The sequence below is a fragment of the Lonchura striata genome, chromosome 13, assembly GCF_046129695.1.
Source record: "Lonchura striata isolate bLonStr1 chromosome 13, bLonStr1.mat, whole genome shotgun sequence".
Classification (NCBI taxonomy): Eukaryota; Metazoa; Chordata; class Aves; order Passeriformes; family Estrildidae; genus Lonchura; species Lonchura striata.
In genome coordinates, this window is record NC_134615.1 from 7,794,765 (window position 1) to 7,821,539 (window position 26,775).

Sequence of the window (26,775 nt, forward strand, 5' to 3'; positions counted from 1 at the left end):
TCATTCACATGACCAGTGTTGTTTAGCCAATACTGCATGCATGAGAAAAAAAGATAAGTGCACAAACACCAGCATCTGAGTAGGTTGGCATATCCTTTTAAATTAATTGGATTTATTTGCTGTTGATTGCTTGAAAAAACAGAAGAGGATGTTTTGAGATTGAAACAGGCAAACAAATTGAAATCCCATTGAAGGATTGAAGTAACTTAATTAACTTCAGTTAAAGTACTTTGTATTTTGAACTGCAATCAAAATCTGAACTTAGATTTTCCAAAGCAGAAGCATTGAATATATAGGAAGGAGCAAGCTACCTTAGTTATTCCTTCACTTTATTTAATAGATTTCAAAATTTCACTTAACATGAAATTTTAATTTCAATGCAATCATGGTTTTGCAATATTAATGTTAGATGCTGAAACGTTCCCAAAAATATGGTCTGCAGGTAACTTGCAAGCATTGAATCATGACCCTGAGTTTAGTATAAGCTCCTTTACTTCCCTTCTGACTTAAAAATAGAGTTCCAGGTTCCAAGAGTTAAATTTCTACAGATGCTTTGGCATCTGAAGAGGAACAAAGGTTTTGAAAGTGGCTAAAAGCTACAGCATTAATATACATGACACTTCTGAAGATCTTTTTTGTGAGAAACAGATTTTTTTTTTTGGTCAAAGCATCTCAACATTTGATTGATAGCATCTCCTGGGATTAGCTCTATAGTTTTAATATAGAAAATCATGTATAGTATATTTATGCTTTTTTGTCAATTAATTCTGTACTATTTGAAACTTAATTTTAGGAACATTAGCATTTTTTCCAAAACACTTTTAGGCTTTGTTGCTGAATAAAAAGGTAGGAGTTTATAGAGTGACTTACAGCAGTTTATTTTCAGAAGTGTTGTCAGGGGAAGTCTGTACCCTCTTGTAGTAGATATGTGGAGGTACAGTGGAGAAGTGTCCAAGTTAAGAGCTGCAGCTAAAATAATACATTTTCAAGTAAATTTAGTGACACTGATGCTGCGAAAATACTCTGTTGTGATGACAATTGTGATTATTCCTGATGAATAACAGATGTGATGGATGGTGGAGCAAAAGAATGACAGCCCCTTTCTGCAGGATTTCAGGCAGCTGTGGTGCCTTCTGTGTTTGTAGCACCTTTCTTTTCTGCCAGTGCCTCTGTGTCCCACTCAGCAGGGTGTCCTGTGGGGAATTCTGAGAGTAGCAGAACAGAGGTTTCTCAGCCTGTGCCTCTGTAGCTCAGTGCTGCTGTGACTGAGCTGCAGGAAGGTAAACTTGAAGTAAGTTCAGCTGAGCTGTCCATGGCAGCTGCAGATTTATGTGCAGGTCAGCTGAGTTGTGGCTGTTGGCTCAGTTTGCTCCGTAGACAAACCTGTTGTGATGTTTTACTTTTGTTTTGATGTGGGACTGCAATTAAACACTGCACTTAAATTAAACAGCATAGCCTTATGGTTTATTGGTGAATAGGTAAGCTGGAATGCTTTGTTGTCATGATTACTAGTGAGAAGAATAGTGGGAATGGGTTAATACAGCAAAACCCCACAACTTGTTGTTTTTACAGGGCTAGTTAGACTTCGTGCAAGCCCATTTCCTGAGCTGCAGGGGACAGAATATGTTCTGAATGTCACAGCTACTGATGATAATGCCTCTGGAGGGCCCCATCCTCTCACAAGTACTGCCCAGGTTGTAGTGAAAATTGATGATGTCAACAATAACAAACCTGTCTTTCAGAAGGTAAATATATAAACCCCTATAATTTGTACTGGACTGTTTAAAAATGTTTTAGCACTGTTGGCACTGCAGGTGTGCAGCAGATGAGCTGGTCAAGAGGTGCTCTGCTTCCCTCTGGGTCCTGTCTTCTCCTCCTTCTCCATCCCTCCTAAGGCTTTCAGGGTTTGTTCTGCTCTTGTGGCAGAACAGCTCCTGTGAGCTCCTGTCTGTTCCTTCAACCACACCTCATTTCTGGCATTTCAGAGGATGAGGCCAAGTGAAACACTTCTGGAGATCCCATGTGACACATGTGAGCAGGAATTCACAGGGATAGCTGTCTGTGCAGTGGGCTTGTCCCACGGTACTCCAGAATACCTCTCTAAATTACATAGTCTTCCTTTGATGATTGTGTGTCTGGAGCTAATGAAGGAGAGAAGAATGAGTGTTTTAGCTTAAATTTTAGTGAAGTACTGTAATACAAGAAAAGCTTGAATTTGGTTTCAGAATGTTAATTCATGTTAAAGATCTGTTGTCCTAAAATTTCAGGTGTGGGTGGTACTGATGGCTCAGATGTTGAGCAATGTTGCATATTTTGAAAAGTCAACAACTATTTATGTCAGTCTTAGAAATTCTCAGTAATTTCTCCTTGACAAAATGACTTTGTGTAGAAATCGCTTTTTGATCAAAACAATTCTGTGGTTTGGGCAAGTGTATGCCCTCTTTTTTATTAGACCTTTGCTAATATAGAAAAATATTTGCATTTGGAAGCAACTTTAACTTTTTCTCCAAATATTGCTTTAGCTGGAGATACTCAGTGGCCTCATGTTTTATGTTGTTTGTATAACCACAAAATAGCAAGAGAAATGTAAATTAATTACGGTACAGATAAACCTTTAACAGCAGAGCATGGCAATGCAAGTGTAGCTAAAGAATCCTTCTTTCCCCCTGATAGTATACCTCTAAATCAAAGGGCAAAGAAGTCCTTAATTTTTCTCTTTTTAAAATTGTTCGCTATTTCTTTTTCTCCCCTCTCTTAGTGCCAGTATTATCGGGAACATGCTTCTGTCCTGGAAAACCAGCCTTCAGGGACTGTTGTTCTGCAGGTTGAAGCCACTGATGCTGATGAAGGGGCCAATGGAATAGTGAAATATGGCTTGATGCACAGAGATGGTGTCCTACCAGCATTTAGCATTCATCCTGACACAGGTAAAGCAAATGTCAGTACTGATAATGGCATAGAGAAACCACCTTGTGACACTGTTGGAGAAAAGGCTTAGATAAAATCAGACTTCATGCTTTTTCATTTAGTGTTTTGACAGCAGACCAAATATAAACTGTATCAACTGCATGAACAAGTCTTCCATGAAACTAAGTTTCATACATGTCCAGCAGTGAACTAAAACTGATGTTTTTCTTGAAACGTGGAAGTTTTGCTTTGTGACTTTGTAACTTGTGTGCTTTTGTAACTGGATTTAAAAACCCAAACAAACCTATTTTAAGTGTACATTATCTTGCAACATTGCTAATGGCATATAAGTGATTTATCCAAATGACAGCAGTCTTACACACAGCAAAGGAGCTAAATCTCAGGAGGCCAAAATTAAATTCAGGCTGAATTTCTGGAGGATAAAAGATATGAAACGTTCCTTTATCCTGTACTTAGAGCTCTTCAAAAGAAATATTTTTTGAGAAATGCATTTCCTTAGTTTGTACTTACCTCCATTTTCTAAAATTTAATTACACATTCATTCTAATTCCAATTCTTCTGTGTGTGGATGTAAGTGTAACTAAAGTTTGAGTCTGTCTGAGCAATACAATGTCAGCTGTTGCAATTGTTAAATCTCATGTTTGGATCCTTGAACTTGAAGCTGATGTTATAGGTGTGCTTAACCTACTGCATTATATCCCAATGTATTGACAGAAAAATAAACATCTGCATGAAGAACATTGCCAGTTGCACAGAATTTTAACTCTTATGTATTTAATTTGTTTTCAGGCGTTCTGACAACTCTTCAAGTATTTGATCGAGAAAAACAGAGGGAATATCCCATCACTGTGACAGCAACAGATCAGGCATCGGAGCCGCTCATTGGAATATGTCAGATCAATATTGTCATCCTGGACCAAAATGACAACGACCCCAGATTTGAAAACACCCACTATGAATGTAATTGAGAGTCATTGGATAGAGTTTCAGTGCCCTGAGTGTGAGCGTACCCCATGTCTCAGATTTTTGGGTTTTTGCCTATCCTGGCAGTAGAACATGTGGCAAATTTTGATGCATCCAGAGATGTACTTTGCTTATTTTTGCAGAGCTGTTACTCTATGAAATGTGTGATGTAACATGTACAGCCTTGGCTCAGCTCATAGGCCTGCCTTGTGGGAAAGTTCCTTGAAACAATAGCCATGTCATTCATAAAGAGCAATTATTCTCTGGGTTAAAATACAGTTAAAAGAAGTACCTTATAAGAAATAAGAATTCCAGGTTATGAATGAGGTAATATGAAGTTCAGATATGATCTGTAGCTCTGGAGTGATAGCAGCCCTTTGGAATACTCAGTGTGTGGCCACTGTTACAAGGAACAAAAAATTATACTAATGATGTATGGCAGTTATTTCTTTATGGCTTACTAAAATGTCCATGGTAGTTTAGCAAATTAATGATCATTTTATCAAAGGAAATATCCTTTCCTTCTCTTAGATTTCCTCCGAGAGGACACAAGAGTTGGGACCAGCTTCCTGCGTGTTGCAGCCCGGGATGATGACTACAGCTCAAATGCTGCCATTACATACTCCATAGCAAGTGATGAACCAAATTATTTACAGATTCATCCTACCACAGGCTGGGTGTTTGTAAACCAACCCATATCTCAGGTATGGTGCTTGCTTTCTTTTTAAAGCTGACTATTTAAATATATCATAGGAGGGACTGAGGTCGTGAGTTTGGCTTACCCCCTCAGGTTAAAGGATCAATACATCTATTTAAATTAAACATGAGTCTAAGGCTTTTAGCTGCTGAGTTAATGGACTGTGAATTGCATATGAGCAAGCCCTGCTTTCAGCTGGGAAGTAGCAGCCACAGCACTGCCTCTGAGACTTGCTCTTCCCATTTCCCTGGCTCTGGCATGCTGATTCCAAGGGCTGGAGGACTGAGGTCATAAGCAGGGAGAGCAAGAACCCAAGTGTAGCACTTCATTGTGTTCACAGGCAATGAGTCAAGACACAAACCTGAATAAGAACAAATGTGAAATTTTGGTCCTGATACAGATTCCCAATTTGATATATGTCAGTTCTGGTGCATTAAGCATAGCTGTCCCTCAGGAAGGTGAAAGCATAATTCATGTAGTTATCTAAAATTGACTAGTTTCAGCTATTTCTAAATACCTACACAAACAGTCCTATATTTTCATGTTTTAAAGTAATTTGTTTTGAAATTGAACTCTTGTTGTTGATGCCAGTCTTTAAATAGGTACTTTTAATACTGACATTGAACTTCTAAATAACTGACACACAAAAGTTTGGTGAAAGTGTATCTTTTTCATGTATTTTCTTTAATGAATCTAAGAACCCTACAGACCTAGTAACAAGAACTGCTAATAGGTAAGCTTAAGAACTCAGGTCCTCGACAAAGTGGTTTTTTGGTTCTGTTTGGTTTTAAATTTTGTGTAACATTTGCTTAGGTTTATTGAGACATATAGCAAAATTTTCCAACCCTCTTAAGTAAAGTAAATAGAATTTTTATCAAATTTGCACTTAGTTCATATTTTGAGTTCATCTTCAGATCTTTTTCTCCTGTGAAGGTTATTTTTAAGTGTACTTTTAATTTTATGTATTAATTTATTTTGGAGGCCTACTCAAAACCTTCTGTAATTAAACCTTTTTTACTGTTCAGAAGACATCTATAATTCGAGAGATTACTGCTACAGATGGAGGTAACAGGAGCAGTAAAGTTGAACTTGCTGTAACTGTAACCAGTGCAGAAAACCAGCCTCCACAGTGGGAAAGAGACAGCTATGAAGTTGTTATTCCAGAGAATACAACAAGGGATGCCTCAATTTTGGTAAGGTTGTTTGTCTGTCTGTAGTTCTCAGGCTGCAGAGTAACTGAACATAGTATATTTGCTTAAATACTGAGCTTTTATAAGATTTTTGTGCTTTTTAGCTGAATATCTGGGAGAATGAAAACACAAAAGCATTTAGAAATGTTGCTATACTTGCAGAAGGGTTGATTACACACACTTTTTGAACTGTGCAGACAATCAAAGCAACTTCTCCCCTTGGAGATCCTCGTGTCACTTACAACCTGGAAGAGGGGCTTGTCCCAGAGGCCAACATGCCAGTGCGTTTCTACCTGACTCCAAACAGACATGATGGTTCTGCTTCAATCCTGGTGGCTGAGCCCCTGGATTATGAAACAACAAAGAGCTTTCAGCTTCGGGTGCGAGCACAGAACGTGGCTGCAGTTCCTCTGGCAGCGTTCACCACAGTCCATGTTAATGTCACAGGTGTGTGAGCTGCTCAGTGATGTCACAGTATAATCCTGCTCTGTTTTCCTTTAAAGTTTTACAGTTTTCTCTCTGTGTGCTCTTTTTGACGTTCTAGATGTCAATGACAATGTCCCATTCTTCACTTCATCCATTTATGAAGCCTCAGTAACAGAGGGAGCTGATGTGGGGACATTTGTCACTCAGGTGTCTGCCACTGACCTTGATGTTGGTCAGCATGGTGAGGTAAGAAAGTGGGAACCTTCATCTCCCCTGATGAAAGCTGTGGAATAACTTCTGCAGGAGCAATGGCTAAATAGTCTGGAAATCTTCAGCCTAGAAAAGGGATGACTAATAGGGAAATGTAGAATGATATAAAGTAGTTAATTACATGCTTCTCTGTGTTTCCAGGTGAAAAATGCAACTAAAACTAGTAGGTGTGAGGCAGAAAACAAAGAGGAAATATTTACACAGCCTGCAGCTTAGTTGAAATGCTTCCTGAAGAATTCCTTTGTGTGGAAAGTTCTACATAGACCTAAAATTAGATTGGATAAATGAGTGGAAGAAAAGCTGTGTTAAAAGCTTCTTGGAGTTGGAAATCATTGGCAGTACTGCCAACTGAGTCCTTACAAAATATGGCAAGTTAACACCCGAAGAGGATGTATTCCTTGCTGATTAAACAAATCAAAAATAGATACATCCTCAGAACAAGAGTGCAAACTGAAGTCAAGTCACAAAACCATGCATATAATAGAGGGCAGAACATGGTCTGTGATCCTGAGCAGATTCAAGTGCAGCTCACTTGATCACTTGGGATCTTTAGCTGAGTTTGAGTGCTGCAGCACAAGCAGTGTACAAACATATGCTAGTGAAATGAGGAGCTGATTAGACAAATTATTTTCCTTTACAGATCAGCAATCAAGGAAGTTAATTGGTTTTAGACCAGATTGCTGAGGCTGCAGTTTTATCCAACTTCCTTGGCCTGATCAAGTACTAGGACATGGGACAATTCTTCCTCTCTTCAAGTATAATTCTAGCTGTGAACTATTCAACAAAAGGAAAGTATATATTAACTTTCCTGTGCTTTTTAATCCTGTAGATAACTTACTCCCTGTTACATGACAGTGGCAGAGACTACACCTGTTTTCGCTTGGACCCCCAGACAGGCTCCATTTACACCACCTCGGTGTTTGACAGAGAGGAGAAGGGCTCCTACCTTCTGGAAGTCAAGTCAATGGATGGCTCTGAATCAGCTCGGCCTGGAAAGCATGGGAAGCCAAACTCTGGTAAGAGACAGATGGCTGTGTGAAGTGTGACGTTACTTGGATTGTGTCTGAAAACAGAATCTCTGAAGTACATGATTAAATGTTAATTTCCTTTTTTTTTCCTATGTCTTTTTGGGACAGTGTCTATTGTTCTGGTTTAGTGGTGGCTCTTTTACTGTTTATTTGTGCAGCAGTTGTGTCAGAGCTGGAAGATAAGCTTTACATGATGATCAACCAAGTTTTTTGTTCTGAAATGAAAAGTAAACCTGTAGACCTTCATATTTAGAGTTTAGAGAGTGTTTTCTAGCAGGCAAAGATGTGCCTATTATCTGCAGGATGCAAATCTTTGGGCAGTGCAAGTGTTTCTCAAAGTACTGCATATGTATGGTGTTCAGTCAAAAGTAATTATGAAGCAGGAATATGCAAGATAGAAAATCCTTTTCTCAATTGACCGCCCTGCTTAAATAAAAACTTAAAATTTTGTGGCTTCAGAACAAAAAGTTACGACTAAGCACTGTACAACTGCCATATTAGGCATCAGTTGCTCAATTATTCATGTAGTATGTGTTTAAACAAATTGGATGTGACATTTATTTGATACCCGAGTGCCTTTGAGTAATGTCGGTATATAGGCGGTCCACAGCCCTAAGGGTTTGGTTCTATATTGTCTGCATATTTGCCTCCATTGAATGCGCAGGCAGACAGGTGAAGGGGCTGTAGCTGTCAGAAGTGGCACAGCTGGGGTGGGAACCGTGGCTCCCTGTCTCTGCAGACACGGCGTACGTGCGCGTGTCCGTCAGCGACGTGAACGACAACCAGCCCGTCTTCGCCCAGAGCGTCTACGAGGTGAGCGTGGACGAGGACCAGGATGTGGGATCCACCATCCTTACAGTCAGTGCTAACGATGAGGATGAAGGTAAGGCGCTGCAATCCCCCACAGCTCTGTCCAAAATACGAATCAGTTTCATTAATCTTAGCACTCCTAGGTATATTTGGTGGTGTGAGAAAAGGAAATGTCTTTCTATTCCCAGATTTTAAAACTTCTTTAAGTGTGCACTGCTCAGGCATGAACATTAGTTCATAACTGTGAGCTGTGGCACAGTCTCTTATTTCAGGAGACATGCACTAATGTGAGATGATAGATCATTTCTATGCCCATGGATACAAATTTTTTATAGATCAGATCATTTTCTTACAAGTGGGTGCCAATAAAAATGTCCTGGTTAACTAGAATAAGTCAGACTTGATTTCAGTGAGATTCATTTGCTTTCTCTGTGATGGACAGTATAGTTTTGCTTTGTTTGTTTGTTTTATTAGAATCTAGACCTCTTAAATGCATATGATGAACTTTAGCTACACTGTTTTATCCACAAATCAGCCAGAAATTCAGCCACTAATCATGTAAAAGTACATAACCAGTGCTCATAAAAGAGAAAGGGATCAGTACATGCTTGCATCTTTTGACCATGGAGCACTGCTAATTCATCTGCACTGTATGGTGAAACTGTTTTTTTTTTTTTTTTTTTGTTGTTGTTGCACCAGTCCCAAGGACTGCTCTCTGTGTGTTTGTGAAATGCAAGGAAATCCTGACTTCACTGGGTTGCTCCCACTCTGTAGGAGGCTGAGGCAAATGTGGTGAAGACTTACTGCAAAAGGATTTACCTACTCAAGGAACTTTTAGTTTGGGACTTAGGCTGCCTGTCAATCTGCTCTATAGTGTTGGGCAGGGGACCTGATGTGATAGATATATGGCACTTAATTTCTGCCCACTAAATAAAATTAAAACAGAATTATTTCTTCATTGCATAGACATATTTTTTAGAGACAAACTGCAGTTGGACACATTAGAATTGAAAATGCTGCTAAGTAGTCTGACATAGCTGCATGTTTTAAAAGACCACAAAAATGATAAAATTATAATACCACTAATCAGTTATTGTGTGATTTGTACTTCATCTTGCCATCAGTCTACTTCAAGAAATGTGTGTTTTCTGACACTGTTGGTAATTGACAGGAACAAATGCTAAACTACGGTATCAGATCACAGCTGGAAACACAGGAGGAGTGCTGGATGTAGATCCAGAAACAGGAGCCATTGTCATTGCCCAACCACTGGACTATGAAGAAACAAAAATGTATGAGATCCACCTGTTGGCCTCTGATGGGAAATGGGAGGATTATGCAGTTATCATCATCAACATCATGAATAAAAATGACGAGGCTCCAGTTTTTTCTATCAATGAATACTATGGAAGTATAATTGAGGAACTGGATTTGTTGCCAGTCTTTGTACTTCAGGTAGTGTATGCAGTTTCACAGATTATAATATTTCAGTGAAAGAGCTCAGATTATTGTGGTACAATTATGTTAAAAATAACTCAGCACATATATATTAATTGAATTTATTTTGACTAAGTTTTTTTATCACTGAAGAGAAGAAATTAACGTTTGTGGAAAAAAATATAAATTACAGGGATAGTAAGTAGGATGAACAGTATGGATTTTTTAATCCTGAAAAGCAAATAATGGACAATTTAAAGTAGTTATCAGAATGTAATATTTCAATTACCTGTATGAATATGAAAAATATAATATTATTTTAGTACTAAAATTGTTAAATTGTTAACATCGTTAAAAATGCACATTTGCCTGCCCTGAATTGTCCCTGGATTTGCTATTCCCTGGCATGCACATGTTAATACCATGTAATACACTTTTGCTTGGACTCCTTTAGACTGGAGCAGCATATAGGGTGTGATGCAACCACTGCATATTTAAAGCTTTCTATGTTTGGTTTTTTTTTCAAAACTATTGTAGGTTATGGCCAGTGATCCTGATAGTGGTGTTGATGGAGGAGATTTGAGATATTCCTTGCATGGGTATGGTGCAGCTGACATTTTCACAATAGATGAGAAAACAGGCAGCATTTATTCCCACAAGAGGCTGGACCGGGAAGAGAGAGCACTGTGGAGATTCATTGTGTTGGCTACTGATGAAGGTGGAGGAGGACTTACAGGGTTTGCAGATGTGATCATCAACGTGTGGGATATAAACGACAACGCACCCACGTTCACATGCATGCCTGATGACTGCAATGGGAATGTCTTTGAAAACTCTCCTGCAGACACCTTGGTCATGGAAATGGCTGCAGTCGATCGTGATGACCCAAACGTTGGTCTGAATGCTGTCCTGACGTACAGGATAACACAGAACGTGAAGAACGAGTTTGGTACTGACATGTTTAATATCAATCCCAGTACCGGGACCATCCACGTGGCAGGGGGACTGCTGGACCGGGAGAGGACTGAAAGTTATTTTCTTACTGTTGAAGCAAGAGATGGGGGAGGGCTAATGGGAACTGCCACTGCCACTGTGTGGGTTGCAGATGTCAATGATAATGTTCCCAAATTCACAAAGAAGCTGTGGCAGGCAGCAATTCCTGAGAACAGCGCCATAGACTCAGAAGTCCTGCAGGTGTGTGCTACGGATGCAGACGTTGGGGAAAACGCAGACTTAATGTTCAGTATCATCGGAGGGGACCCAGATGAGAAGTTTTATATTGAGAATGACAAAGAACGGCAATGTGGCACGGTTCGACTGAAAAAAAAGTTGGATTTTGAGAATGCCCGTGAAAGGCAGTTTAATCTTACTATTACTGTGGAAGATCTGGATTTTTCTAGTGTTGCAGTGTGCCTGATTGAAGTTGAAGACTCAAATGACCACAGCCCAGCTTTCCTTTCTCAGTTTATTCAGACAAACCCTGTATTTGAAGACGTGCCTGTAGGTACTACCGTAACCACAGTGAGGGCTACAGACAAGGACTCTGATTTGAATGGGAAGATTATCTATTCTATAAAGTCAGATTCAGACCCTATGAGACAGTTTGTGGTTGACCAGTTTGGTCACGTGGTTGTGGCAAGTGCACTTGATCGTGAAGCCATTCAGAAATATGCTTTAATTGTACAAGCTGCAGATCAGGGGACACCTGCCCGCACTGGAAGTGTTACAGTTTTAATTAACTTGCTTGACATTAATGACAATGGACCAAGGTTTGAAGCACCATACATGCCTGTAGTTTGGGAGAATACATTGAAGCCTGAAATAGTGCATATGAACCATACCTCAAAGCTGCTTCATGCCTTTGATCCAGATGCTGAGGAAAACGGGCCACCCTTTACCTATTCATTGCCACCAAATTATCAGAATTCCTTGGACTTTTCTCTTACTGACAACAGAAATAACACAGCAACTATAACAGCTTTGAGGTCTTTTGACAGAGAAAAGCAGAAGGTGTTTCACCTGCCAATAGTTATAACAGATAGTGGGATTCCAGCTATGAGCTCCACGACCACCCTGACTATAACAGTTGGTGATGAGAACGACAACTGTCATGAGTCTGGCCACAAGGAGGTCTATGTGTACAGCTACAAAGGTAAGTGCTAGCTGGATGTAAGATCAGATTCTGGATATTAGATCAGACTAATGAAATAGCAGAGTTTTACATTTTCTTTCTTGCAATCTGGTAATCTATTTTGTTAATGGTTTACATACATCAAAACTGCAGCTCCTGTTCTGTAAACTACTAAGTAAAGTGGAATAAGTGAAAACTATTTCTTAAACTCAGACCTTAGTGTGTAAAAGGTTATCTACTAAAGAACTGTTAGCTGCAAACAGATATATATTGAACTTGCAGAAAAAGCATCATTTTTATAAACCCGTAAAATATATTTTCCATTAATGAGTGTTCACCTACAGAAGGAATTTTGCAGTTACATTTTCTGAGTTTAGTATGCCTAAATTACAAAAAAATGTGACCAGATCATACTGTAGAAATGAGAGAATGAAGCATACAGGCTGGCTTGCCTCCAGATTTGAATCTTAAAAATCTCCCATGTTGCTGAACCTGGACTGTGAATTTCAAAAGTATCCTTCCCTGGATTTGTTCCTCCTTCTGTTTTAGAAAAATTGATTGGATGTTCCACTTCTGTGCCAGCTCCCAAGGGCCTGTAAAAATCACCAAGATTTGGCCCAGCTTGGTGTCTTCTTGCCATTTTCCTTTTCTTAATCAGCTCCTTCTCTCCCAGCTGTACCCCGTAAAAAGCTCTCCCTCTTTTGCTGTGTTTCACTTGTGTGCTCTTCAAAATAATAGAGTAGCAATGAAACATTTGGAATTAACTCCTGATGTGATGATTTTTAATTTTTGTTTTCTTCTTTCATGTGGCATCTCCACTGTGCTCACATTGCCAGAACTGGCAGAAATCATACGACAAGCTATGCATTGTTTTAAGAATCTTGGATCATAACCATCACTAAATTGAGCAGGAGTCTGAAAATAATAAATGCAGTAATGAATGTCACAGAATATAAAGTGCACTGAAAAGCAAAAATTAAATGCAGATTTATTGTAATTTATCTCAACAGGAAAATGGTCAACAACAGTGCTTGGGGAAGTGTTTGCACCAGATCAGGATGACTGGGACAATAAAACATTTCTCTCTGAAGGAAAACTGCTCAAGTGAGGATTGTATTTCTGTCAAAATGAGTAATATTTATGCTTCTGTAATTATTTTCTCACCACGTATTTCTCTGTGTTCAGGATGTGCATAAAGCCAGGGTTATTGAGTGTATTAAGGGATGTACCTTTCGAATGCTCTTTTTCACTTGGGCTACTAGGTATTAAAAAATCATTGCATGAAATATTTTTTGCAAGACAATGCAAAATCGCACCATGATGTTCATTTTTAGTCAGATGTCATAGTTAATTTACTTTAAAATATGCATTCTGTAAGCTTCAGTTTAAAAATAGACAGAGTCCAAAGTCATGCTCTCAGTTGTTAGGGTTGATGGAATACAAATCCTGAATTTAAAAGCAAAGTAGGGAGTAATTTCATCAAAAGCGGAGGGGAATTTGGTGCTCTCCTTTGATGGCTAAATTTACAATTTCATGTGAAAACCATGACTCAGATTAGTGGAGGTTTTTTTTGTTAATTGAAATGTTGAATTGGACCCTTAATTCCTACTTAGACTTTATTTGTTCATATCATAAAATGAGACGGCTTATGGCATAACTATATGCTGTCTGAAAGGGAAAAAATGGATGCGAAAGTGAATTTTAGTCTGTTCTATGACTAAAAGTTTAAAAGCTTTATGTAGCCCAGAATTAAAGATTTTCTGTCCATCAGCAGCCCCTCTGCCTGTTTCTTTGCTAAGAGGTCACTGTTCCATAATAATGGTCATGGGAAGATTTTCATAATTGCAAATTACTGGCCCTTTGAGTTGTCCAATGAAGATCGTGTGAGAGATTTTATACAGACTTACCCTGTTCTAGATAGAGATGTGAGAACCTGGAATGATCAGTGTGAGTTTTTCATTCCCTATTCTGACCTCAGAGGCTTGCCCATGATGACTGTTGACCCACCTAGTTCAACTGCACAAATTCAAATTGCAAGTTCAAATTGCTTTTGTTCAACTCTGGGAAAGGTTGAGTGGAAGGAACATCTCTTTATAATATCTGCAGATTGCAATTTCTCAGTTAAGGTGGCTGAAATGCTTTTCTGAGGTTGTTGGATAATTCCCATAAGTTTTGGCCCTATAACCTTCACAGTAACATTTAAAGCCTTCTGAATGGTGTTAATGAATAAAGTGAGTCCTCAACTTTGATTTGTTAAGATTTTCTAATTGAAGGTTTCTGTCTAGATCTTTCAGATTAAATCAGAGGACTGGGTCTTTGCTGATGGTGGATTACACTCCTCAGGGAATATACAATTTAAGAGTCAGAGTTTCTGATGGAGTTTGTCCCGATGTTATATCTACAGTACAGGTCCATGTCAGAGACCTGGAAAATGAAGCCGTACAAAACTCAGCCACTGTGCGTTTCTCAGGTTGGTTTCATTTGCTGGTGAGAGTTTAGATCAGATGCTTCTTTAACTGAATGTTTACGTGGTGTAGATATTACTACATCAATACTTGATTTGCTTAGCACTGTAGGCTACTTTCTGGCATGTTTCCATATTGTTAAATAAGAGATAAATTGAGAAATTAACCTGTGAGCTCTCAGGTGTTCAGGTTTATCTATTTTTTAATCCCCTGACCAGATGTCACAGCAGAGGAGTTCATAAGGAGAGACGAACATGGCAAAACGAGGCATGGCGAGCTCAAGGAGTTCCTTGCAAAACTGTTACCTGCAAAGCTGAGTGATGTGATTGTCTTCAGTGTGATGAGCAGGGATGGCAGACAGACAGATGTGAGATTTGCAGTCCGTGCTGGCTCGGCCTATTACAGACCTGAGAAACTGCATGCGGAGATGGCAGCGTTCAAAACTGAGGTTGGTTCTCCTCTGTGGAACTCGGCCAAACACTGAGTTTGCAGGGTGTGTATCCCAAACCTCAGTGGAAAACTATACTGCATCTGCAGATAAGGGTTTTATTGCTTCCCACAGGATAAAAACAAGTGTTTAATTCAAGCTTTCTCCCTTCTTTTTAGTGCCATACATGCTGGTATGGTGGTTGTACTAACTTCTGGTTCGATGGATAGTCACTGGAGAGCTGCAGAAAAATGGGTCTGCAGTGCTGCCATGGGGTAGATACCTGTGTTTTCTCCAGTCAGTGTTTCACTGTGTCATCCCCAAATCCCCACATCAGCTTTTGCTTAGACACTTAGAGTGGAGGCTCGATGTCACCTTAACAGAAATTCTACAGTACAAAGAGGTGGCACTTCAGAGGAAAAGTCCTGCTGGAAGGAATGTGTGGCTTAGGGAACAGTTGCAACAGGTAAGTGAGATGGAGACAACCAGTCCTGTGGTTGCATTTATCTCACCAAAGGACAGCTTCAAATACAAAGTGACACCTTCCCCCAGTTTTTACTGTTGTCAGGGGAAAATACTTTTTTGGATGGAAGATGTTTTCCTCCCCTTCTTGGTGTTCCCTAGCTCTCCTGCTCTCTGACTCAGTTACAGACACAGCCTGTCTTAGCCACAGCTGGATTTTTCTGTAGCCCTGCACAAAGGCAAAGTGACACTGCTCAGCTTTTCACTTGCCCTGGCCATGTTTGGGTTTAATATATGGTACATCATATGGATGATTTTTCCAAAGAGAAATCAGAACTTTCCATTTGTGTGAATATGGTGGAGTCTGCCTGAGTCTGGGAACCAAACAGGGCTGTCTTAACTTAGTCCCTGCCTCCTTCTTGGTGTATCTTGAATGGCTCTGTGGATTTTGAGATTCTTCAGAGTGACCAAATAGGGAATGCCAGAGACAGAGAGTATTCATGAAGGGTAATGACTGCTTCTTTTACATATTTATTGAATTACTGCTACGATAAGATAGAAAATCCTATAGATTTCAAATATTCTCTGCCATAATGCATGACACCTGAATTCATCAAATGGTAACAAGGGGATTACTCACTTATTTTAATGAAAATATATGTTTTTATGAATTATATGCCACCTTTTGATATTTAATTAATAGCTCTGGTGAGTAATCACCAATAGTTTACAGAAAACCAATCATAGCTGGAGAATTCCTCCAGTTATTTTTCTATGCGTATAACTATAAATATAGAAAATAAGTAATTAGCACTGGAATTATTCATTGAATTTCTACATAAATAATATATTTGCATTACCCTCTGTGGATATAGTTTTACAACAGCAACTTTTATTTAGCAGAAAAATAATCCATCCTGATACTTTTTAAAGGGAGCCAAGGTTGTTTTTATACAGTTGTTCAATAACAGGATTACCTAGATGTCTAAATGTGCATTACAGACCCTCCACTGATGGTGACAAACATGGGCATCAGACAGAGACCTGCATTGACAGGATGCATCATGTCATTACAAAGTATACTCTGTGCCTTTGGGGGCGTGGGCAGCAATATATGTTATGATATTTAAGAATATAGAGACAAAGGATTATAAAGAACAAAGTTCTGACAGTGGTGAACTGAGATGACTACACAAATGAGAAAAAAAATAGAAGCACTTTAATATTTATGTTTTTTATGTTTTTGGGTTTTTTTTTTTTAATATATTTTCAAAGCTTATGTTTAAGATATCTGCCATGTGTTTTACCATTTGGGAAAAAAACTCCATATTAAATACCTAAAGCTCTAGTGCTGTTAGTTTAACATTTGTATACCTTGTTTATTTGTGTACCATTGTGAGAGTAGTGAGGTCTCTTGCCTCACTCACCCAAACTCAGGTTTGGGTACTAAATACACATTTCAGTGTATTTGAATCACCAAATACTGATCGCATTCTGAAGCTTTATAACAGACACCTGTGCAAAATTCCCAAATAAGTGGAAGGAACAAACTGTGATAATTTAGGGGTGCAGGCTGAAGGAGAAAAAGCCAGGACCAATGGCAGCTCTGTTCTTGTCTCACACGGTAAGCAGCTCCCTTCCATCCCTCCCTCCCAGCTTCCTTGCTCCATTTAGAATGGAAGTTGTGGTCTCAGAGTCACTATTCCTACATTACCAGAGCTGAGGTTATACTGAGGCTCTTTTTATTTGGTACTTGGGCTTTCAGGTGCAACCCTAATTAACAATAAACACAGTGAACTAGCAAAGGTTAACGCAGCATAGAATACAGCATCCAGTATGCTGAACTGACTGTGTTTTGTTGCAGACAGCTTGACATGAAATGTAAATTTATGGGGCACAAATCATTAGACTGAATCCAAGTTACTACAAAGTTGTCTTGTCAGGTGACTGTCTGTGGACATGATTATTGAAAGCAGTTCAGCTATGCATTTTGCTGTGTCTGCATCATTTTGTGTGAGAGAATGTAAGCAATAGTATCTGGGTGTTACTGCTGAGGAAGGATTTACCCAGTCTTGAGCTGAAACATTCCTGTTGCTGTTGACATGCAGAGAGGTGTAATGCAGATGCTGCAGTTCTGAGGAGTGTCACTGCTCTCAGAGCTTTGGTCCTTGGAAATAATGCTATTAGACCCGTACAGATTCAACATGTTCACAATCAATCATGTCAATGATCAAGTTTCTACGAAATGCTGCTGCTGTAATTTTTTAATTAAACGTTTCCTGAGTTTTTCAAATAACTTTTCTTGCCTGTATAACCAGGGATGTTTCTAAGTTATTCTCAAGAAACTAAACACTGCATTAAGTCTCTGATGGCTCTGAGGTAAAAGCCTTCATTGGATGGCAGTGGTACTGTCTTTTCTCTTAGATGCAGTCAGCTCTACAACTGAACATTTCCCAGATCGATGTTGACGAGTGCAGGAGCGCCAACTGCAGTGAGGGCTGTACAAACCACCTGAGCGTGAGCGACGTCCCCACGGTGATGGACACGGGGAGCGTGTCCTTCGTGTCCCTGAGCGCCTCCAGCCACGGGCTCTGCTCCTGCTCCGCCCGCGAGCGCCTGCACCAGCCCTGCTCCTCCTACCCCCGCAGCCCCTGCCTCAACGGGGGCCTTTGTGTCGACACTCTGAACGGCTACAGGTGAGCAAAGCTGCACTGCACATGATTGCTGCCCTCTCTTCTTAAAGTGTTGAGTGGTGCTTATGAAGTACCCGCCTGAAATAACCACAAATGCACTTCTGACTGGAGGAGAAACAGAAAAACCCCACAAGTGCACTGGGGTGTAAAGCTAATGGCAGCAGGGGCTTCCTGATGGCCTCGATAGGGCTGTGGTCCCAAAAAGTGCAAGACTAACAAAGAAAACCTTGGGGAACACATAATTAACACTTGTCATTTGTTAAGAGCACCTAATTCAGGATGAAGGCATGTGTGCCTTGTTTTTTTTTTTCCAGGAGAGGTGAATAATAATAACAATAATAAAGGTGAATATCAGTGGTAGCAGTAGGGATGTAGGAGTGACATACAGTTCAAACAATGGGTAATAAGGAGCCTAAAAAGCATTAGATTGTAAACTTGCTTTATTATAACATCACCTGGTGTGCAGCAGTATTTCCTGAGTGAAATTAATTCCAGCTAGGAATTAACCTCCCTGAATTCACTCTGGAATAAATTGATATTTGATGTTCTGTGTTATTTAGGAAAAAAAGTTCATTGTTCTCAAAAACATGGCCTCAAAAATACTTTTTTTTTTTTGAGGGGGTTAGTATAAGGAACAAAAAGACTTTGTATTCTTAGAGCATTTTAATAATTGCCAAACACACCTAAGATTCTGCTAAAATCTGAGTTTTGCTGATTTTTAAACTGTGATTTAAGTTCTGCATTTGCTGCATGCAAAACAAAAAAAAGGCTGAACATGGGTGAATTTTGACTGTTTCTTTTTTTTATGGTCTTTCAGATGTCTTTGTCCTGCTTCCTTTCATGGACCAGACTGCCAGCAGACTAAGCACAGTTTCCATGGAAATGGTTATGCATGGTTTCGTCCCATCAGACCTTGTTTTGAAAGCTCTCTCTCTCTAGAGTTTATTACTGTGGTTCCAGATGGACTTTTACTATACAGTGGCCCTTTATCGAATCCAGAACCAGGGAGTACAGAAAACTTCATTGCAATAGGTACATCTGCAAAAGGGTGTGGAAAAATTAAATGTCTTTTTGGAATGGATTGTTTGTGACCAGTGTAACAATTAGACTATGGATTCTGTCTTTCTATTTAATGAGGTAATTTATTTTGTGGTGTAAAAATATTTTGAAGCATTTCCTAACAAGTCTTTCTCCTTTGATGTCTATTTTTGGAGCCTGCCCCTCTGGCTTTGGGTTCATCACAGAGTTGTAGAAATGAAGGGGACAGCAAAACATATATATATATATATATATATATATATATATACACACACACACACACACAATCTGCCTAGAAATCTGTAGTGCTATAAAGGAATTTAGGTGCTTTGAAGATAGGTATTACATGAGTAGTGCAGTCTTAGTTGCATGTCATTCTTACCTAGTTTAGTGAGAAAAGAAATCCACTTAAACTCCCTTTGGTCTTGGGGCAATTTTGCAGATTTTTTTAAACTGGCAATGATGTGATGGATGAATCCAGCCCCACGTGCCATTGTGGGAAGATTAATCTACAAGTAGAACTTAATGCTTTACGTTGACACATATTTAAAAGGTTACTGCTGCTTATTTTTTGTAAATTAACGTACAAGATGAAAAGTATGGTTGGCATTTTATATAGTCCTGATTAATTGAAAGGTAACGTGGTTGTATAGTTAATAATTTACCTCTTTTTTTCCTTGCTTTGCAGTTGCTTGTAAATTTGACTAGAAGATGAGAAAGAAGAAACATACATATATTAATTGTTTTAGAGCATCATAAAATTGCAGATTGCTTCTCAGGAATTAGTTTCAGTGTTTTGACAGAGAAGTAGAATAATGAAAAGTGTATAAGTAAATAATATACTGAATGAGTACTTCTGCTTAATAGAAGACATACGGTATAATTCTAGTTATTTCTGTAGTGACCCCCCTGTATGTGACTAGCAATAACCATTAAATCAACACAGTCACTAACTGCTGAGATACCCAAAAGTGACATTTTGTAGCTGATGTGGAATTTCTTGTTCATGTTGTATTAGAACTCTCTGGTGGTATTCCTGTGCTGAAGATGAGCCATGGCTCAGGTTCTGTGGTCCTGCAGTTTCCAAGTCACCTGAATGTAGCTGACAAGAAGTGGCATCGACTGGAAGTCAGAACCAATGGTCAGGTCAGTTACTGGATTTTTTTTCTTTCAGGATATTAATATTTCTAAAAATATTTCCCTGTGCAGAGAAAGGAGGGTAGAAAGAACAGCCTTTCAATAAAGAACAGACAATAGGTATTGTCCTAACTGGTTGTGTAGATTTGATGAGTAATAGAAATTTTGGGATGACTTTATTGTGAATTCCACATCCACTGATGTTGTAATCCATATTCTGCAATCTTTACCTTTTCTAAGCTCTGCTGCAGCACATGTGGAATGTGGCCACTGGAATCCATTACTTATGCACAAAAAGCAGATATTTATTTACTTGCAAATGCAGTTATAGGTCTTGTGTAAGTAGTTAAAATACTCAGAAGCACAAACAAAGTTGAGAAGTGCCTACTTTTGCTAAATGGCTCCATTTTAGCTCTAATGGTTAAACAGAAGAGGGAACACCCCAGCCCTTTTTGCTGGATAGTGTGCAGGAGGTAGAAGCTGAGGCTGTGGTGCAGCAGGAGGCAGCTGGGTGTGCTGTGTGTGGCGCAGGCTGTCCGCTTCACCCTGGATGGCTGCAGCGCCGCCGCGCTGTCCGAGATCGAAGGCGTTGGCCGCTGGCTGTCCACTGAAGATCGCACAAACTGCGAAGTCTTGGGGTCTGTCCCACGGAGAGCAAGGTACGTTCCTGGAACTTCCCCGACAGGCAGTTCTTTCTAAGCCTGTGAACATTTGACCTGTTAGACTGAAGCCGAGTTATTGATGGTTAGGAGCATAAAAAGCATTTCCTCTTTTCTCACCAAGCCTGGACCTCAAAGAACTAAACAAATTTTAAGGAACCAATCTTCCACTGAGTAGTGCTGCAGTACTAATTGTCAACCCCAAAACTCTGTGGCTATTACTGGAGCTTTTATGGGATTTCTCTCTGTTTATCAAGTCACTGTGAGCCTGCTCTTTAAAATCTCACAAATTTAGGCCAGTTGACTGATTGGTGCCCCACAGTGCAGGGTGGACAAGGAGCAGCTGGGTACAGTCCAGAGCAGAGCAGTGACTGATCAACTCACCCTGAGAGTAAGAATCAAGAATGAAGGAATTGAGGTCAGTTAACAGAAAGAAAGGAAAACTAAGGAGAGAGATAAGTCTCTGTGTGTATAAAAGAATGGTACAAAGAGGATTTAGACAATCTCTTCTGTATAGGGCCTAAAGTTACAGTAAGGAATAGTCAGGTTATATTTTAGGGAAATGTTTGTACTAACAAAGATACTTCAGCTGTGGAATAGATAATCCAAGCAAGCATTCTGATGAGCATTGGGATTAAGCCTTGTCCACAGCTGCATGGAGCTCTCCTGGTCATGAAAGGAGCACAAAGAAAGGGAAAAATATAAGGACAAATGAAAGCAAAATAAATTAATTGATAACTCTGGGAAAAAGAAAGTATGAGGTCTAAAATGCATGGAGTTCTTTGGCTTGGAGAGATGAAGTGCAGAACTTGGACATGTTTACCATGCCTTTTAGACCACATGGACCCAACTTTTATATTTCTGAGTTTTGTCATACACAGAACAGCCTTTTTTGTAGTATTCCTACAGCATAGGATGTCTATGTACACACAGAGCACTTGAAGGAGAATATGGTGTGTAGAATATCACAGCTGTTTCTGATTTGAATGCAAACGTATCCAAAATGTAATAGTGTCTTCCAGCAGGTTTCACTGTCATGTTTAAAAAGTACCCTTTAAAATAAAGGGCTTTATTTCAGAGAGAGAAGATAAAATAGTTGTGTTCTACTGTTATGTTATAAAGCCTTTGTTATTTGGAAAAGCGGTGTATTTATTTTTTTATTTATCTGCCTATGCTTGAAGGTAGATGCACATCTATTTTTATTATTGATATGATTTTTAAAGGTATTTGAATGTGAACCCTGTTCTCCAGCTGGGTGGTGTGAAAGAGTCATTACCATATTCCTATCCACAGTTGCTACACAAACATTTTTCTGGTTGCTTGCGCAATTTCATCCTGGATACTCAGGTAAGAGCAGAGTAATGTTTGCTTTAGCAGAGAAAAAACTTCTTTATTCAGCTTTTGGGAGATTTGTTCGTATTATACATGAAACATCTGCTTCTATTAATATATCCAATGCCTACACAGATCAGTGTAAAATACAAGAAAATTCTGGGTTTTTCTGTGATAATTAGAATTAGTACCTTAAAAAGTTATTTCTCAATAGAAGGAGATGTATGAATGAGGCAGGAGCTGTGTGTTTGCTTATCCCCTGTTTAATGCATCTGTTTTCCAAGCTTCTTTGTGCATTCAGGGAACTTCTGAATGCCAGTTGTATAACAGTATATTTATGCCAGCTGTCTGCCTTGTTAGGAAGTATTAGGGTTTTTTTTGTTTTCATAGTCAGTTGACTTTATTCAAAGGCAAAATATGCTCATGATAAAATCAGCTGAAGTCTGAATGTCAAAAAGCAAACTTAGTAACTTAAGCAATGCAGATGAGGAACAGACAGTGAAGTGGTGCAGCTATTTCTGTTTAAAAATATGTTTCTCAAATAACATTTTGCATCGCAAATTGTCTCTTGAAGGTGTATGACCTTCAGTTTCCCGCAGAGTCCCTGAACAGCTTCCCGGGCTGCACCCTGACGGATGGGAGCTGTGAGACCATGGGATCTTCCTCCTGTGGTGCCCATGGGAGGTGCCTTGGGGACTGGGGCTCCTTTGCGTGTCACTGTTTGCCAGGCTACCACGGCTATCGATGTGATAAAGGTGAACCCTGCTTTTCTGTTTCGTTAGTGTAGGCTGCTAAATTTTACAGTACAGGAAACTTCAAATATTTGCAGGTAATGATTGTTGAGATGGTTTTATATTACATTTTGTAAAGCCATGTTGCAGTGTAGTTGCCTGTGATTGTCAACAATTTCTTTTCTAATTCCCTTTGAGAAATTGCTTTCTCAGTACAGGATAATTTCTTTAATCCTGAGGGTGTTTGTGCAATGACTGTATAATGACATGGCTGCCTGACAAGAAATTGTGAAAAAAGTGGTTTTTTTATTACATTTGTTTGATTTGCATCTGTTTACACTTTCAGAAATATCTAATAACCTAAAAAATATGAGTGTGCCAGTACCACTTTCTGTGAAGAACTAGAACCATGCAACTGGAATTAGAAATCACTGCTCTCTTGGTGTCAGGAGGAGATTCTGCTGGCTTAAGGATCTATGCTTTGGAAATAGTAGGATTTTTAACTCTCATGGAGCCAAAGTTTGCAGCAGAAATACAATTATAAAATAGCAGGTTCTGAAATTTCATTGTGGTACTTGGTCCACAGGCTCTTGTCTTGGCCCAGAGATGCTGCTTCCCAGCTGTCACCCCTTGTGAGCACTGTAAGGAGGAGCTATTAGCAGGATCAAGTTGGGTGGGAGAATGCCTCTTTACAGAGGGAAATAAAGCATGAGAGTGACTGGAGAAGCTGTGGAAATAAATACAGGAGTATGTCCCAAAGGACAAATTGTCTCACGGATCCATGCTGTGCATCGCAATTGTTTCCTTTTACTTTCAACACTTATTATTCTGACATTAAGGGCAATAACAAGGAGATGGTTTAAAGATTTCTCTCCCTTGCAGTGGCCAAGGAGTACAGGTTTGAGGCAGGCAGCCACATCCGCTACCAGCTGCCTGTCAGTGTGTCTGCCCGCAGGACGCTGCTGCAGGCCCTGGTGCGCACGCGGCAGCCGCACGGCGTCATCGCCACCGTGCTGTCCCGGGCCAGGGACGAGCACATCACCCTGCAGGTGAGGCCACCCTCACAGACAGTGACACCAGAGCCACGGACAGCTCAGAGGAACACTCGCTTAAGAGATGGAAACAGAGCAAAACCTTATGCTAAGCACCGAAGAGTCTGGAATTAGTTTTGTGGCTATATACATCTGATCTTTACTTGAGATACTGACCACTCAGCTGTGGTATCCCGTTGATGCCAGATGCAGAGAAATGCAGATCCTATACAGAATTGGATGAATAGGGTGTGTACCTGGTGTCCTTTTGAACCATGTAGCCCATTCTGTGTAGTGCAGACTCTGCCAAGCAAGGTGCCTGTGGCAGTTCTAATGATGTCAGGCTCTCAAAGTGACAACCTTCTCATTTTATACACACCACTGAGTGAGTCAGTTCTTCAGCCATGTTGGTTTGAGCTGTCACTGTAGCTATGATACACCAGACTCTATTAGAAGAACCTCATAAATTTGTGCAAGAGAGATCAGGGTAAAATTACTCCTAAGGTGACTTACATATACTACTAGCAATATACTACTGTGAGTGTATTGCTACCACATTCAGGTTGCTTAATTCAGTAGCACCTGCAGTATTTTTATATTATACCTATGTGCAGTGTAAACATACCCTAAATTTAAATAAATGCTTTAAAGTTGAAGTTACAGGTCAATACAAAATGCCAGGCAATGACTTTTCTTTCTTGCTATTTGTTAATTATCCACAAGGTTGTTCAAGGACTCCTAGTGGTCTCATACAATCTGGGCGATGGAAACTATTCTGTAAGCCTTCCCTCCTACCACATTGATAATGGTGAATGGCATCACATCACACTGGAGAGAAATGAAAATGAATTTACTCTTCGCCTTTATGAGGGAGGTGGAAAGAGAGAGATTACTAAAGCAGCAGGAATATACAAAGAGATTGTCATTGACCCCAGCAGCTTGGTCCTTGGAAACACCTACCCATTCAATCAAAACAGGAGTTTTCAAGGTAGGAATTCTCAATCCCACTGTTCATAATATGGACCTGTAAAAATAAAGACAGAGTACAGGAAACTTTCTTGTTTATGTAGAGCCCAAAGTACATAGATTGCCTGTGTGACACTTTGCAACAGGGATGGATAAGCTGTTCTGACCAGGAGAAGGTACAGCCTGCAAATACACTTGGCTACTGGACCTGGAATAATGATGGTCACCTCTTGCCTTGGCTGCAGAGATTTTGTACCTGGAGATCTAGAAGTTTCTCCCAGACAGACTGTGCATGGCTCCCTCCCTTAGAGCTGGTTCAGTGCATGGTTCTGCTCAGTCCATTTGGCAGTTCTCCTTCCCTCCCAAACACATCTGTTCCTATGCTAAAAGGAATTTTTCCGTTTTATATGTGCATTGCATAGCACCCACTTACCTTGGTATTACTGGATTTTGCACTCAGTCAAAACATTAACTAAAATTAGAAATGGTTTCTTGAATTAGAGCTAAAAGTCTGAATTTTTAGCAACTGAGTGGATAAGGTCACAGTGTCTGTTAAAAGCAAATCAGTTTCCAGCCTGGAAGATTAGTAGTTCGAGAAATATAAAGAACTGGAAGTTTGGGATATCCATGGCAGCTCTTTATGCTGGGCTCAACTGGAAATTTGGCCTTTGCCTAAACCCACAGTGTAAATAAAGCAAATTGGCACAGGTTTTATTGCTAAGGATCACACATCACTGCTGGTTAAACCTGCCTGGTGTCTATAGGTCACCACTCTCCCATGCCCTTCACCTCTTTAACCAGGTCCTAGTAAATCCATTCAAAGCAAGCTGGTCATCTTTTCACTACACAAAAGTACTTCAGTTAGTAATATAAAAGGGAGCGGAGAGAAATTAAATAGAGTAATAATTTACAACTTAAGTGTATCACAAATTATTTAGAAAAAGATTGTTTTCTATTGCTTTACTAGAAGTATTCCAATAAATAAATTTTATGATATGAATTAGGGAGCATATTTTGAATTTTTTATTTATGGGAGTAATAGTGTTTGTTTTCAAGTAAATAAAGAAGTCAAATGGTTGCATGAAGATAATTTTAATTAGGGCTATTAATGTTGCTGCTAAGTAGCTGAAACTTTAAGGACTTCAAAGTCATAAAATGTACTTAATTAATCAAAGTATATGTTTTCATGCTGAGGCATCTCGTGCATACAAAGTTAATGTCAGTTAATGTCACACATCTTCAGTACAAATTTTCTGTCCCTGATTGAAGACTCTCCCACCATTATTTGTGGTTTGCTCTTCATACTATAAAGGTAAGTCATAAGCTACAATTTAAAATCAGACAAACAGTTTTTACTGGTACACTGAAGAACAGAACAGCTTATCCACACGTAACAGATTCTCCACAATATTTGGAATTTTATATGGAAATCACAGTGGAGGGGTACATATTCCACTGACTACCTTAGGCTGTCATGATTTAACCCCAGCCAGCCTCCAGCCCCTCAAAGCCTCTCACTCACTCCTACCAGCAGGATCAGGGAAGGAGTCATGAGGGTAGAAGCTGGAAAACCCCTGGGTTGAGATAAAGACAGTTAATAGGGAAAGCAAAAGCCATGCACACAACCACAGCAAAACATGGAATGAATTCCCTGCAGGAATTCCAGGCAGGTGTTCAGCACCTCCAGGAGAGCAGGGCCACATCCCATGGAATGTTACCTGGTTGCCTGGGATGGCAAACACATTCTCTCCAAACATCTCCCCTTCCTCCTTCTTGCCCTCACTGCATATCCTGAGCATGATCCTACATGGTCTGGAACATCCCTTGGGTCACTTGGGGTCACCTGTCCTGGCTGTGTCCCTTCCAAGCCCACCAGGCAGCCCCAGCCCCCTCCCCAGCATGGCCCCACAAAAAGTATGAAAGGCCTTGGCTCTGTGTGAGCCCTGCTCAGCAA

The 26,775-nt window shown here is 39.7% G+C and overlaps 1 protein-coding gene across 1 annotated transcript in view; it reads left to right on the forward strand.

The window, feature by feature from the left end:
- The window catches only part of LOC110476213 (neural-cadherin-like), a 60,873-nt gene that overhangs the window by 25,518 nt on the left and 8,580 nt on the right, over positions 1–26,775 (forward strand). The window contains exons 8-29 of the mRNA XM_077786296.1: positions 1,573–1,745; positions 2,759–2,927; positions 3,718–3,888; positions 4,423–4,595; positions 5,614–5,781; positions 5,976–6,225; positions 6,323–6,450; positions 7,304–7,490; positions 8,242–8,385; positions 9,484–9,767; positions 10,287–11,901; positions 12,891–12,984; positions 14,166–14,350; positions 14,564–14,793; positions 17,659–17,930; positions 18,745–18,959; positions 19,984–20,111; positions 20,634–20,761; positions 21,985–22,108; positions 22,668–22,848; positions 23,707–23,873; positions 24,579–24,843. Of these exons, the coding sequence (XP_077642422.1) occupies positions 1,573–1,745; positions 2,759–2,927; positions 3,718–3,888; positions 4,423–4,595; positions 5,614–5,781; positions 5,976–6,225; positions 6,323–6,450; positions 7,304–7,490; positions 8,242–8,385; positions 9,484–9,767; positions 10,287–11,901; positions 12,891–12,984; positions 14,166–14,350; positions 14,564–14,793; positions 17,659–17,930; positions 18,745–18,959; positions 19,984–20,111; positions 20,634–20,761; positions 21,985–22,108; positions 22,668–22,848; positions 23,707–23,873; positions 24,579–24,843 (5,451 nt within the window). The remainder of the gene's footprint in view (positions 1–1,572; positions 1,746–2,758; positions 2,928–3,717; positions 3,889–4,422; positions 4,596–5,613; positions 5,782–5,975; positions 6,226–6,322; positions 6,451–7,303; positions 7,491–8,241; positions 8,386–9,483; positions 9,768–10,286; positions 11,902–12,890; positions 12,985–14,165; positions 14,351–14,563; positions 14,794–17,658; positions 17,931–18,744; positions 18,960–19,983; positions 20,112–20,633; positions 20,762–21,984; positions 22,109–22,667; positions 22,849–23,706; positions 23,874–24,578; positions 24,844–26,775) is intronic.